This window comes from Pholis gunnellus (assembly GCF_910591455.1).
Source record: "Pholis gunnellus genome assembly, chromosome: 4".
NCBI classification, from domain to species: Eukaryota; Metazoa; Chordata; class Actinopteri; order Perciformes; family Pholidae; genus Pholis; species Pholis gunnellus.
Window position 1 is genome coordinate 9,162,586 of NC_136530.1, and position 13,617 is coordinate 9,176,202.

Genomic DNA, 13,617 nt, shown 5'->3' on the forward strand with positions numbered 1-13,617 from the left:
GTCCGGCCTATAGTTGGAAGTGTTGAACCATGTGATGTGATCTAGCCATGTAATGTGATCTGTAGAAGAAAAGGAGGGAACAGTCAAAGAAAACTGGCTTTAGCAGTATCGTCTCTTTACTCTAAATAGTTTTGTTTCTGGCATATAACGTCGCACAGAATCCTTTCTGTTCTTAGTGCCGTTACTGTCCAGTCCACACAAACGACGAGATGTTAGGATGACATTGTTATTCCTTAGATGTTTATCATCCACCCAAAGATCATTAGGACAAACAACACAGAAGATTATTTCAATAGATTATGCTCGCTGCACATAATCTATTGTATGTTGTAATGTCTGAGATTATGCTTTTTCCCCATTTTGTTACTCTCCTTTATTACATGTCGTTCGTCATTATAAGCTCTTTTTAGCCAGCCCTCCTGTTGCTTTTTGACCCACTTTTAAGTTCAAAGTGAGGTCAAAGCCTGTATACAATGTTGGATGAGTAACATTTAGGCGTTTCTCAGTTGGTAGAGCGCTGATTTTGGAACCACACTAAAACCTGGTGCCATAGCAGACAGAACTGAGGCTTTAGTTTGTGTTAAACCTCAGTTCTTTTCCTGCTGCCTGCTTACAGACATAAGTTAGCATTCTACCCTGCTGTCTGAACTTTTTCCTAAGGACTAAATGTGTGTGTGTGTGTGTGTGTGTGTGTGTGTGTGTGTGTGTGTGTGTGTGTGTGTGTGTGTGTGTGTGTGTGTGTGTGTGTGTGTGTGTGTGTGTGTGTGTGTGTGTGTGAGACATGTGTTAGCGGCGGCAGGGCTACGGGATTATAAATACGTATGAACTCGGTGCAGTGCAGTGACTATTCTGGTGCTACAATGGAGTCGTGTGTTTTTAGAGCAGGGTAGCCCACATGAGTGAGCGTGTACAATAATCCCCTCTGTCTGCCTCCTTCCCTTTGCTTCCTTTTCTCCTCCTTCCTGATTTCTGCCTGCAGCTGCCCCACATCTCCAGACTGTATGTTTGTGAGCTTTGTCGAGCTCAAGAGGAAGGAAGTGTTTCCCTAACTGCAGTCCTCGCTGAGCAGCCTCACATCCAATGCACAGAAATCCAGTAAACACATTGTCCAAATATTAGCATTTTTGTACAGGCTTATTTTAGGTGACCAACACTCTCAACAAACCCGAACGATATTTAGATTACTCTCACAGAACATTAAGGATACTAATTAATCTGATGAAATGGAACGAGTGGAATTTAGCAATCTGGCTTTAAAAAAATGGATTCAACGATTAAAAGATTATCAAAACTGTTTCAGCTCTAAATTTTGAGCAAAAATTTCCGCTTCCTGACTAGCCATCTTCACGCACATCTTTTTGCGGGCTATTGCAGCTGGTCATTGAAGGCATACTGCACGTCGTACTGGTGTTTATGTTGTTTTGTCTGCCCTGGTGTCATAATTTAGCCGTATTCCTCCACCGCTGGTCTGAACGAGTCCATTATTAGTCCAACATGGCGGAGATGACTAGTCTGGAAAACTCTCCGGAAATCCCTGTCACCACCAACCAGCGTGGAATCCCAAAACAGCCAATCAGACCGAGCAGAGACCTTCTGGGTTGCATTAAGTCCGACATGCTCCGGCCTCACAGGTTCTGCTGTATTTCAAGTGGATGCTGCTGCTTTGAATCTAGAGTTTCATCTCGTCACAATGATTGAAAACATGTATTTCTTTCCACCATCTCGGTCGCCATGCGTCATGTCATCGCAGTATTAAAGAACCCTGGGACTTCTTCAGTCTGTGCAGGACAGACGTTCAAGGCTGGGATTTTATCTTGGGGAGAATTTGCATGTGTGTTTGCATGTGAGCGTTACTGTGCAGCACTCCGCCTCACCTTTTTGAGTGGTTCAATAAAAAGCAAAAGTAATCATTCAGATCTGGTTTGTTGGCCTTTTTACTTTGCTCCCCGGGGTTTTCCCTCAGGTCTGACTGACAGGATGACAGACATTAGAGGACATTATGTGTAAACCAAAAACACTAAGACCTGTTTTGTTTTTTTGCCAGTGGAGCACTTCCTCCACTCACCTCTACTCAGTTTGGTTTAGCATCTGGAACGAGTTAAAGCAGCAGCAGTGCCAAATGTTCGGCTAGTGGGTAGCAGAAGGGGGAGGCAATGGGGGAGATTCTGTTAATGACGGTGGTATGACAGCAGAGATGGAGGGAAGGGAAGGGAAAGGAAGGGAAGGGGGGGGGGGGGCACAGTTAAGGAAGCAGTTGAAAAAACGCAGCACCCCAGGTTAGGCAGACTGTAGCGAGACACGGGGGAGTCGTGTAAGGCTGTACCCGGGCCTCTCGCATTACTCACCTGCTGTGAAAGGTACATAAAGTTGGAGTTCATAAAACAAGCAGCAGAGGAGGCCGACGCGAGGAAGCCTTGGAGGAGTAACGCGGCCGTGATTTCAAGTTGTTTTGTAGTAACTGGTCCGGTGTGTTTACAGCCGGCCTCGTGCTGAACGTGTGTGTGTGTGTGTGTGTGTGTGTGTGTGTGTGTGTGTGTGTGTGTGTGTGTGTGTGTGTGTGTGTGTGTGTGTGTGTGTGTGTGTGTGTGTGTGTGTGTGTGTGAGAGTGAGAGTGAGAGATACGGGGTCATACCTTCCTCCGAGCGATGCCGAGTGAACAGCAGCCCGGTTCAGTCCGTCAATACATGACTCAGACGCACTGTATTGGGAGTGGCAGATCAATAGCGTGCACTCAGATGACCCCGTTATAATTGATTAGCATTGTCCACGGCAGTTATGGTGATTTATTTATTGTGACAGACAGCGGACTAGCTTGAGTTGTGATGAGATATCAGATGGTGTTGTTTATCGCTCTCAAAGACTTGCCACTAAGACCGAACAGCATCTGTGATGTCTCTCTCTCTCTGCGCTCCACACTCCTTTTTCTTTTAGCTTTCTTGTGGCAGAAAAGAGGATTTTGACCATGAGCTTGGGCTCTATGCTGGATGAATAGGATAATATCAACAAGTCAAAGACTGGATCCCTGCGGCTCCTCTCTCCTTTATCCTATCCTTTTTAGACGGAGGCAGCAGATGCTCCTCAGCTCTGCTTTTATTGTTCGTGGCTGGCCAGCCTGGGAGCTGACTTAAATGCTGGGGGGGAGGAGGAGGAGGAGGAGATGAGCTTTTAGTGCTCCCCTTTTCTTCCCTTTCCTTCACTCTCTCCTCAGAGTTCCCCCTCTATCTGCGTTTGTCTTATTGAGCCCAGTTGGTGTCTGTTGGATGACTTAATTCCCTGATTGAGGTTTTTTAAACAAAAGACTGCATGTTTTGAATAGGCCCACATGGCTCCAGTGGGAGTGCTCTGATCCATTCACAGCCATTTTGGGTGCATCTGTACTTCCTCAACTGTGAGGCTGATTTACCACCACTCAGCAGCAACAAGAGCAATCTCTCTCTCTCTCTCTCTCTATATCACACAAGTCCCGAGTGCATTTATGAATCCCGAAGAGATATCTCTCTCACACACACACACACACACACACACACACACACACACACACACACACACACACACACACACACACACACACACACACACACACACACACACACACACACACACACACACACACACACACATACACAGTGAATCTTTACTTCCTTTGCTTCTGCTTCTCACTGTGAGAGAGACAATGCAGCCCACTTTGGCAAAAAGCCAGGCCCTCTCATGTCCATGAGGTCATGCAGAGAGAGGGTTGTAGCGGTGATGGATACCTCTGTGGCCCTCCACTGGGGAGAGGAACGGAGCTCGGTCTGCAGCGTGGCAGCCAGGCACACAGATGTACTCTGGAAGGGGTCTTGTTTGAAATTCAGTGTAAAACAAAAATGATTACGTTTTACTTGAGCACAGATGTTGAAATTGTTAACCACAAAGCCTTCGGTGGGTCCATCATTACAAGCACATGTTGTCGGAACAAGCACATTTTTAAAAACCCTCAGAGCTTTATTTAAATCCTAGTCAAGGCCGCGATGACGTCAGAGGGTGGATTTGAGTAATTCATTAAGTAAAAAGAAATATCTTCAACAAAGCCTTAGAAGCAGCCAGAACACTCTTCCAGTCCAACATGAAGCAGTCAGACATGTATATGTGTGAAAGTGTGATTTCTCTGACGCATCCCTTGTTATTGCATCATCACGTGTCTCTTCAATTACACATACCTTGCTCATCCTTCCTGGCTAGGGTACTGAAATGGGTGCTTTACAGAAGACATGATGGGAAATGTAACCTTGCATTCACTCATTAGGGCTGGGACTCCTCCTGAACAAAGTTGGAGGGATTCCTGTTGCTTTTCTTCCTTTCGGCCGCATGGTAATAGTTTCCAACTGAATTAAAAGTGCTGCTGATATTAAAAACGAACTCCACATACCTCCGCAAACTCTGTTGAACCCTGAACTCCATATGGAGTGCGTGATGTTTGGTTCTTTATCCGCTGGCCTTTCCCCCTGTTTTACTGTTTGGAGTGTTGTTTGTGTTTCATCTTTTTTTTTAATGATAGAGGGATCGTCCGGCTATTTTGGTACAAATTATTCTTGACACATCTTTGTTGTTTTTATTGAAAATATTAGTATTTAATTGGTATGGGATTCGATTGATCTGTGAATGATTTCTCATGCATGTATATGTGACCTACATAGGGCAGTGTGAGCGGGTTGACCATTAACCACAGCGGTTGGTGACACTACAGTGTCATGTCCTTGAGAAGATACTGAACTCTAAAGTGCTCCCGTCGGGGCGTGTATGGAGGGGAAAACATGCAAGTCAGGTTAGGGTCAAACGTTATGGTTTTTAAAAAGCAATCCTAGTGATCGTGTTCCTCAAAGTTCAAATAACAGCCTCCATGGGTGCAGTCATGTCAGTGACTAGTTACTCCGTGATTGGAGCTGCTTGTAGCTCCGACTAGTGAGACTCATCAGACATCCTGGAGTGACCATGTCTCACTGATGACATCATAACTCGCTTCCTTTTGGTGTCCACGTGTTTTATCAGAGGGGGAGACGCATACAGTGAGGGAGAGACTGGAAGGAGGTGAGAAATGCATATTGGAGTATTCAGCTGAAGCTCATTGATGTGTCACCGGATCATCTACTTCCTGCCAGATCACAGAGTCAGCTGGTGGTGTCTCAGCACTGACTGGCTTCTCTGTTTATACAGTCTATAAATATAGGAGTGTGCATGCCAGTCTTGGGAGGTCCCATTAGGAAGAAAATGTACTGTCTGCAGCACAGACGAAGAGCATAACACTCGCATCTCTCACACATCTCTAAGTGAGATCATAAACACTACAACAACTGGCCATATAAAGGCAAAACATGTTTGTTTTTCTCTCTGCACTAATTGGCACTCTTGCCTTTCTTCTTCTTCTTCTTCTTCTTCTTCTTCTTCTTCTTCTTCTTCTTCTTCTTCTTCTTCTTCTTCTTCTTCTTCTTCTTCTTCTTCTTCTTCTTCTTCTTCTTCTTCTTCTTCTTCTTCTTCTTCTTCTTCTTCTTCTTCTTCTTCTTCTTCTTCTTCTTCTTCTTCTTCTTCTTCTTCTTCTTCTTCTTCTTCTTCTTCTTCTTCTTCTTCTTCTTCTTCTTCTTCTTCTTCTTCTTCTTCTTCTTCTTCTTCTTCTTCTTCTTCTTCTTCTTCTTCTTCTTCTTCTTCTTCTTCTTCTTCTTCTTCTTCTTCTTCTTCTTCTTCTTCTTCTTCTTCTTCTTCTTCTTCTTCTTCTTCTTCTTCTTCTTCTTCTTCTTCTTCTTCTTCTTCTTCTTCTTCTTCTTCTTCTTCTTCTTCTTCTTCTTCTTCTTCTTCTTCTTCTTCTTCTTCTTCTTCTTCTTCTTCTTCTTCTTCTTCTTCTTCTTCTTCTTCTTCTTCTTCTTCTTCTTCTTCTGCTGCTGCTGCTGCTGCTGCTGCTGCGCGCTGTTTCATCTTTGGAGTTGGGAGAAAGTGGAGAGTGAAACAACTCTTACTGCCAACTCTAACATCAGTTATCATGACATTAGAAGCTTGTTTTATGCTGTTTTTTTCTCCTTCCAGTTTGTCAGTTTCAGTGTCCTGTGTTGCATACATGCAACACCCTGTATGTGTACTATATTTCTCTCTCCTAATATTGTGCTGGTCAGAATTATACAATGTGTGGTCTAATTAACTAGCTGTTAAATTGATTGTACTGATTTCTTCTATTTCTGTTCTTTTGATAAATCCGCTATCTGTGTGTCGGCCATCTTTATTTATCCTGATGAATGCACAGTGAAATTAATTTACTTAAAGCCTCTTCTCCTTGACTGGATAACGAGGAGTTAGCTGGGATAACGAGTTCAGTCGGGATAAATGGTATTTTCTTTAAAAAAATGTCTGCTTTAAGGAGCTTGTTAGTTTTTAATGCCCCGTCCTGCCCACAGTAAGCACATGAAGAGCTCCCTCTCTACCCTCGGTTGTAGTCTTTGCGCTCCAGTGTCTTCCCAGCAGCCCTCAGTAAGCAGCTAAAGTGCCAGGCTAAGCCTACGCAAAGCAGACAACCTTGGGTCTTATCTGAGGAATGCTGGGCATCCTCGCAAAGGATCTCCTCCACAGGGAGGAAGCAGTATTATCTCAAAGCCTCTGTCTCCTTTGATTGTCCCCTGGGACCCCTCTCTTCTCTGTCTCACTTTTAGATGTTTACCCCTCTCTCTCTCGCTCTCTGTCTGTTCCTCTGCCTTCCTCTCTATATCATTGTTCAGTTTTTTCTCTGTCACTACCCCCTTTTTCCACAGCTTTTTTCCCCCCCCTCTCTGCAGTGCCACACAAAGTGAGATGAACTGCTTAACCTCTTCCACACGTATTCTCTACTTCATTTTAGCTCTTTTGTTTTTGAAGCTCGTTGAGAGAGCAGCTCAGGGGTTAAATTAACAGACTCAAACCAGACGGGGCCGCGATCGAGGATCGTAATGATTCTGTCTTTTGTGGTCTCCGCAGGTTTTTTTGCATGCCGTGGCATTTTACAGGCTTGCATGTTTTTTGGGACTGTGGTCAGCTAGCCTCATGATTCTCAAGCTGCTCTTATTTTCCCCCCTAATTCTCTCCGCTGACCTAAGTGGTTCCAGAGCTGCATCTTTGTTAAGATATCTGTGGCTCGGTGGCTCGGTGGGTTGAGAGGGAGTCGTCCTTTTTAATCACAAGGTTCGATCCCCGGCTCCTTCTGTCCGCATGTAAAAGTGCCCTTGAGCAAGACACTGAAGCCAAGTTGCTCCCCCGAATGTACCTGTATGTATATGATGGGTGTAGTAAAGTTTAAGTCATTGGGTACAAGTTAGCATTAGCACCGTGTGGTGTGGTTTGGTTTGGAATCTCTTCAACATTTTTTGGGTGAGATTGTTTGTGATTTTTTTCTTTTCTGGACAAAGGATCCCATTGTTATGCAGTAGAGGAAGAAAAGACCCAACATTATCTTTGCCACATTACGAAACTAGATCTTTTTGCACATGATTTAAATGAGCTATTCCTAATGTGTACTTTCAGTGAAAACAAACCTTTCTAATGGAGGAATGGAGAACTTTATTTCATAACTCTTGCAAACGTCTGCGAGAGCCTCTTTTCCCTCAGCCTGCTTTTTTTTGTAGGAATATCTCAGACTATAATATTTCTTATTTTTCAAGTTGAGAAAATAAACTGTCACTGCTTGACTGATAAAAGTGATAAACTGTAGGACTCCTTTAGGGCCCGACCTGGGATCAGGTTACCACAGCAGGGCAGTCTGCCTGCCACACAGTGATTTAAACCAGCTTCCTGTTTCCCAAGGGGGACTCACAGTGTACACAGAATACGTAACTGATGTGGAGCCCCGCTACATGATCCATCATTAGACCAAACTTTAACCAGCTGCCTCCTGGGACTGTTATTCACACTCAAATATGTCGAACTATTCCGCATTCATTTTGGGTACAGCCAGCCTTAACCGTGGTCATATTCATTGTCTTTGACTATAACTACGTTTACATGCACCAAAAAAAGACTCCTACGTAATATTCTGTTTACAAGCCCCATCTCGTATTCGTTATATATTGTCATATTTGGAATAATGGTGGAATATTAGTGTGCATGAAATACCTCAGCGTTACTTCAAAGAGTTGCCTTTTTAAATGAATCGGTCATGTTGTTCCAGGCTCTCTGTTCATCAGCTTTGATGTGAAGCTGACATCATGTCAGTCTGGTAAAGAAACCACAGCAACACACCGTCCGTCATCTGGGCGTGGAGTAAAGTTAACTTGCAGTTGTACGACGTATGATTGTACAATGATGTGAGCGCTAATTACAGAGTAGTGTTAGTCCGATGGTTTTGTACCGACACTTGGATGAACATGGATGAACCCGACTGTTCTCTTTTCTCTGTGTGTAGTTATGGAAGAGCTATAGATTAGTACTTAAAGTTTGGTTTTCTTTGAAATGAGAACTAAAGGCTATTTAGTGCAAATGTGTGTGGCGTCAGTAGAAAGTCAACATGCTGTGAACTCAACTTTTACAGAGCAGCATGTAAACGCTGTGATTGAATCTTTTGTATTTGAGCTTTTGTCATAAAACCTTGCTAATACTGGTTATGACTGCTCACACCAGACAGTAGAAATAGTCACATGTTGAGCAGGGCTAAACGGTTTAATTACAGCTAAAAACCACATCAGCTGATTTGACTCATTAATACACGGTCAACAAGAAATGCGGTGATTGGTTTGCACCCTCTGTTGCCAAACTCTTGCTTTAAACCGGGCTGCAGTTACATGAAAGGGTTCAAAAGGATTTGGTGCCCGACCTCATTGACTCCTGTGAGTTTAATGGCATGGAACCCAGTCATGTGGTTCATCAGTCGGAAGTTCCCCCCCCCCCCCCTTCAGTCTGTTGAGGTTTAGTTCATAACAGAGGCTGGTACATCTCCAAGGAAATCAGCGAGATCCTTTGTTCTCAGTAAACGGCCCGCTCAGCACTCTGTGATTCTGTCTTATTGTGTTGGGACATAGGGATAATTGAGCTATCCATTGATTGACAGATGAGTTTGTTGTCACAAGTTCTACGTCACACATCGCTGTAGGTGTCTTCTCTGTGAGAGTGAATAACATGCAGACGTCACACCGTCTGTGGTTTGAGTGTTGTCTATCTTTGCATCTTGGTTGCTATCGTTGAGCGGAAGGGTTCAATTTCTGTGAAGCTTCTGCAGCTGCAACTTACGGTAAAGTTTCAGTGGCATCGTTATTTACATGTGATGGGATTATGCACTGCACACGTCTGAGCCCTGTACCCAGGCTCATGTGCTCTCTAGAGCAATAGGAATATTCTTCTCTTCATTTAGTTCACGACTACTCTGATGACTGAACTGTATTCTTTTAGATAAAACCACAAATAGGAAACTAGTTACATTCTCTTTCTTTAACCATTAGTTTTCTCTCAGTCAAATATCATGGAATCAAAATATCTTGAAGGTTGCCTTAAAGTTAGCTTTGTTGTTTGTTTGTGATTTCTTTTATATATTTAAAATATGTCATTGGTGATTAGTAATCATTTGGAATAAGGGAGTAATATGTAGATTTTGCTACGTCACTCTTTGTAGTCTACAGCTTTTTTTTTATATCTGTTTACGATGAACCACTGATTACAAAGAAAGAAGTTCAGGCAAGTAAATAACTTAACAGGACACAGACCTTCCAGATGATCTGTTGCTAATTTAAAGCCTGTGTCCTGTATGGACCTTTTTTTTCTAGGCTTATCTAAAACACATCTCTGTAGCAGTTACATTCAGTCCAGAATGTTAAATTCAGAGGGTCAAATAACAAGCGTGAGCTTCCCAAGTGGTTTCAGACTTTGTTTAAAAAATCATCTATTTTTTGCTTGCTTAGAGCTGCAATTATGCAATTTATAGGCTTTTAGAAAGCTGCAATGCTTCTATCGGTTCACTGTCTCTTTCTACTGGCTTTAGTGGTGTTTATTGGAATAGAATAGCTAATTGTTGGCGTGACAGTGACTCTTCTCTCTTTCATCCCAAATGTTGTAACTACACAGGTTTCTGCCTTGTTTTATCATGGTCCAGTGTCAATATGGGATATTTTCAGGCACCATTGTCTTGTCCATGTGTGGATGTATGAAATGTAAATAATGACCTGTCACTGATCAATCAACTGCTCATTTCCAGGCGCTGCGTGGTGAGAGGGAAGCGGTGGGTGCGGCATGCTGAGGCCACTCCCCCTGGCCCAGGATGAGTGTCAGAGATGGCGCTGCCACCATGGCAACGAACGCAGGTGGAGGAGGGGGGGGAGGCGGGACAGCTAGCCCTAATAACGATCAAGATGGCCGCTCATACCTACTCCAGATCTACCCACGGCTGGCCGCCCAGTCAACCACCTGCTGCATCCTCAGGTGAGTGTGCCACAGCATCGCGACCGTAAAATGTAGCATCAACAGTTTATGTTTAGCTATGATGTCGTTGAAGAGGAACTGCTGTAAACCAGCATTGATCAAACTAAGTCATTCCTTTCTTCTGCTCATCAGAGTGCAGAAGGACGCAACCGCAGCCTCCGTGATCTCAGACGCTGCCACGGCTCTCGGGCTGGACCCCGGCCGCATGTATGTGCTGGCGGAGGTGAAGGAGTGTGGCGGCGAGGAATGGGTGCTGGAGGCCGGAGACCTGCCGGCACAGAGGTTTCTGCTGTGGCCTCGGAAAGCCCAGGAACAACACCCCCGAAGCCTCGGCTTTTACTTCTTACTGCAGGTAGAGTTCACTCTGCAGTCAGACTCGGTGTGCCGCTGGGAAAAGTCCCCCCACTCTCTTGACTATCGCATCCTGTCTACTTCTGCTCTTGCTTCCTCTTTGTTGCCATTTTCAGTGAGAACAAAAAACAAGTAGTCAACCCAAATAACAAAGCTACACAAAAATTCACCAGCCCAGAATATTCTATTACATAATACTAACTGTCTAAGATAATGTATTTCTTTTTTTCTCTTCCTTTCTCTGATCCAGGAGAGGAACCATGATGGCACTATTCATTATGTCCACCTCCCACCTGTGACTAAGGAGCAGGAGGCCCAGCTAGCAGCCAGGGGCTTTCTTCCTCCTCCACAGGACGACTTCGCAGACCTCTGCAACCTCCCCGTCCTCAATGAGGACAGCATATTAAACAACCTGCGCACGCGCTTTTACAAGAAAAAGATCTACACCTATGCAGGCAGCATCCTCATTGCCATCAACCCCTTCAAGTTCCTGCCCATCTACAACCCCAAGTACGTCAAGATGTACGAGAACCACCAGCTGGGCAAACTGGAGCCTCATATTTTCGCTATTGCGGACGTGGCTTACTACGCTATGCTCAGGAAGAGGGTCAACCAGTGCATCGTCATCTCTGGGGAAAGTGGCTCAGGCAAGACCCAGAGCACCAACTTCCTGATCCACTGTCTGACTGCGCTCAGCCAGAAGGGCTATGCCAGCGGAGTGGAGAGGACCATACTGGGAGCTGGACCCGTTCTGGAGGTAAGACGTTAACCTCATGTAGAGTTTCATTCCTCTAACAAATTGAGGTAATAGTGTAACCCGCTGTCGCTCTTAGACACAGCTTAGTGAAACACTGTAGAGTGTGTTATTCAAACAGGTGAGTCTGTCAGATCAGCATTAGTTTCTGGGCTTCTCTGTCTCATCGGTCACATTAAAATCATTTCAGATCACAATTGATCTGTTATAGCATTCCACACGTCTGCACTGTCCTCAAGAGTGAAATGCATTGCTCTTTAAATAAAGTCGTATCCACCTATGACATTACTTCCTCAAAGGTGACTCATCATGTTGCTATGGCATGCTGAAACACACACACACACACACACACACACACACACACACACATAGGCAGAGGATGCAAAATACACTTATTATTTTATTGGACAATAATTATCTCTAGCTCAGTGGTTCTGAATGATAAAAACATCCCTATGGGGTCCCATGCAGTACCGAGCAAATGTATTTTCAGGCTGTGACCCAATTGCACTTCCCTGCGTGGGCTGAGCCGATGAGACACATGGTCGTCTGTGTGCAGTGTCGAAGACGTTAACATAAAGACTATGGTCTACCCAGAAAGAAGAAATGAGAAAGAGGATGGGAAGTTGCTTTATTAACCCGTCATGTGGCCCCTTGCCTTTTGATAATGCTGTGGGAATCTAGTGAAGATAGTGCGGTTTGTTTGTTTTCTATCTCCACCTATTTTTTTGAAACGCAATCTTGCTCTCTTCGGGGAACTGATTGCGTAACGTCACGAGTTCTGTTTTTGACTATTAGAATATGAACACCATCATTTTCATTTGGAGCGTTGTTGTTTTTGGTAAACAAAAGCTGATATTTCTTTGTTGGCGTTTCGGTCAGGTGACTCTTCTTCCTGCTTTCTGGTCTGTGAGAAATGAAGCGCTTGTACTGACTTGCTCTCTGAAGCCACTGACGGGACACAATCAATCAAAACTACAACCAAACTGATACAAAACTCTAATAATGGTGCACAGCGTTCAGGCCTGTTTCTGGACCGACCAGCTGTCTGTCTAACTGAGTCACATGTGACTCCGAAGAGACCGGTTGTCTCCCTCGCTTAGCTTTCTTAGTAACCCGAGTGAGCAACTGCCTCACTGACACACAGGAAAAGGCAGCGCTGATCCGACCAAACACACCACCAGAATACACATCTTTCCTCTCTCCAACATTTGCATTCAAAAGGTGTTTCAAATTGCATACTTGTTTACTCATTTCTATCTGCCCCGTCCTATCAGCAGTTTTGACTTGACCGTGTGTTTTGGGAAGTGAGTAACTTGAATAATGATGCATTTTTTCGAAACAGAGACTGTATGGGGCGCCACCAGGGAGGGACGTCCGTTGTCACTGCTGCCGAGTGTATCTTTATGCAGCAGAAGGTTAAATATCCAGGGCTCAATGCAACAAAAGAGGCACAAACCAAAACATGCGGACAAGTAGACATCTGTTAGCTTTTAACTTGTTGAACAAAAGAAATGCTTGCATCATGAACGATGAGTTATGACACGGTATTGTTTTGGAGTTTAATCCTTTTGCTACATGGCAAAGAACAGAGTTGACTTCATTTTGTTTCTTTTTCGTTCCTGTAATTAGAAACGGATTCTTCTCCACTTTCACATATGGAAGAATTTACCTCCGGTCAGACCTCAAGCAGGGCGATTACTGCGAAGTCAGTTTCAGCGTCCACATCACTCCCGCTCTCATGCTCGCTCATAAGCAAGAGGCTCGAGTGTTCACATTGTGCATCGCAGTGTAGACTCTGTGGATCATTAGACTGGCCTGCAAGTCCAGCTCTACTGGATAACCCGTAATGCTGTGTGCATGTGATGGTGTGTGTGTGTGTTGTACTGGGTGGCATGAAAGTGTGTGTGACCCTGGGTCATATTATGTTTGAGTGCTTCCTGATGTAATATGGATGTATGTTTGTGATTTGAGATGGGACAAGAGATGAAAAAAGATTAAATGAAGATCTGCATGAGGCTGCAGAGTAGATCTCAGACTGCATATCTCGGCCCAAATCTCTGCACAATAATCTGAATACAATGGAGATAAAAACACAGAAATCCTAGCACTGGGTT

General features: G+C 44.2%; 1 protein-coding gene across 2 annotated transcripts in view; it reads left to right on the top strand.

Moving 5' to 3' along the window:
* Nucleotides 1-13,617, top strand: part of LOC306694719 (myosin IXB) — a 50,115-nt gene that overhangs the window by 7,059 nt on the left and 29,439 nt on the right. For both annotated transcript variants that reach the window (XM_079157690.1, XM_079157691.1), the window contains exons 2-4: nucleotides 10,172-10,395; nucleotides 10,528-10,747; nucleotides 10,997-11,503. In XM_079157690.1, the coding sequence (XP_079013816.1) occupies nucleotides 10,235-10,395; nucleotides 10,528-10,747; nucleotides 10,997-11,503 (888 nt within the window). In that variant the 5' untranslated portion in view covers nucleotides 10,172-10,234. The remainder of the gene's footprint in view (nucleotides 1-10,171; nucleotides 10,396-10,527; nucleotides 10,748-10,996; nucleotides 11,504-13,617) is intronic.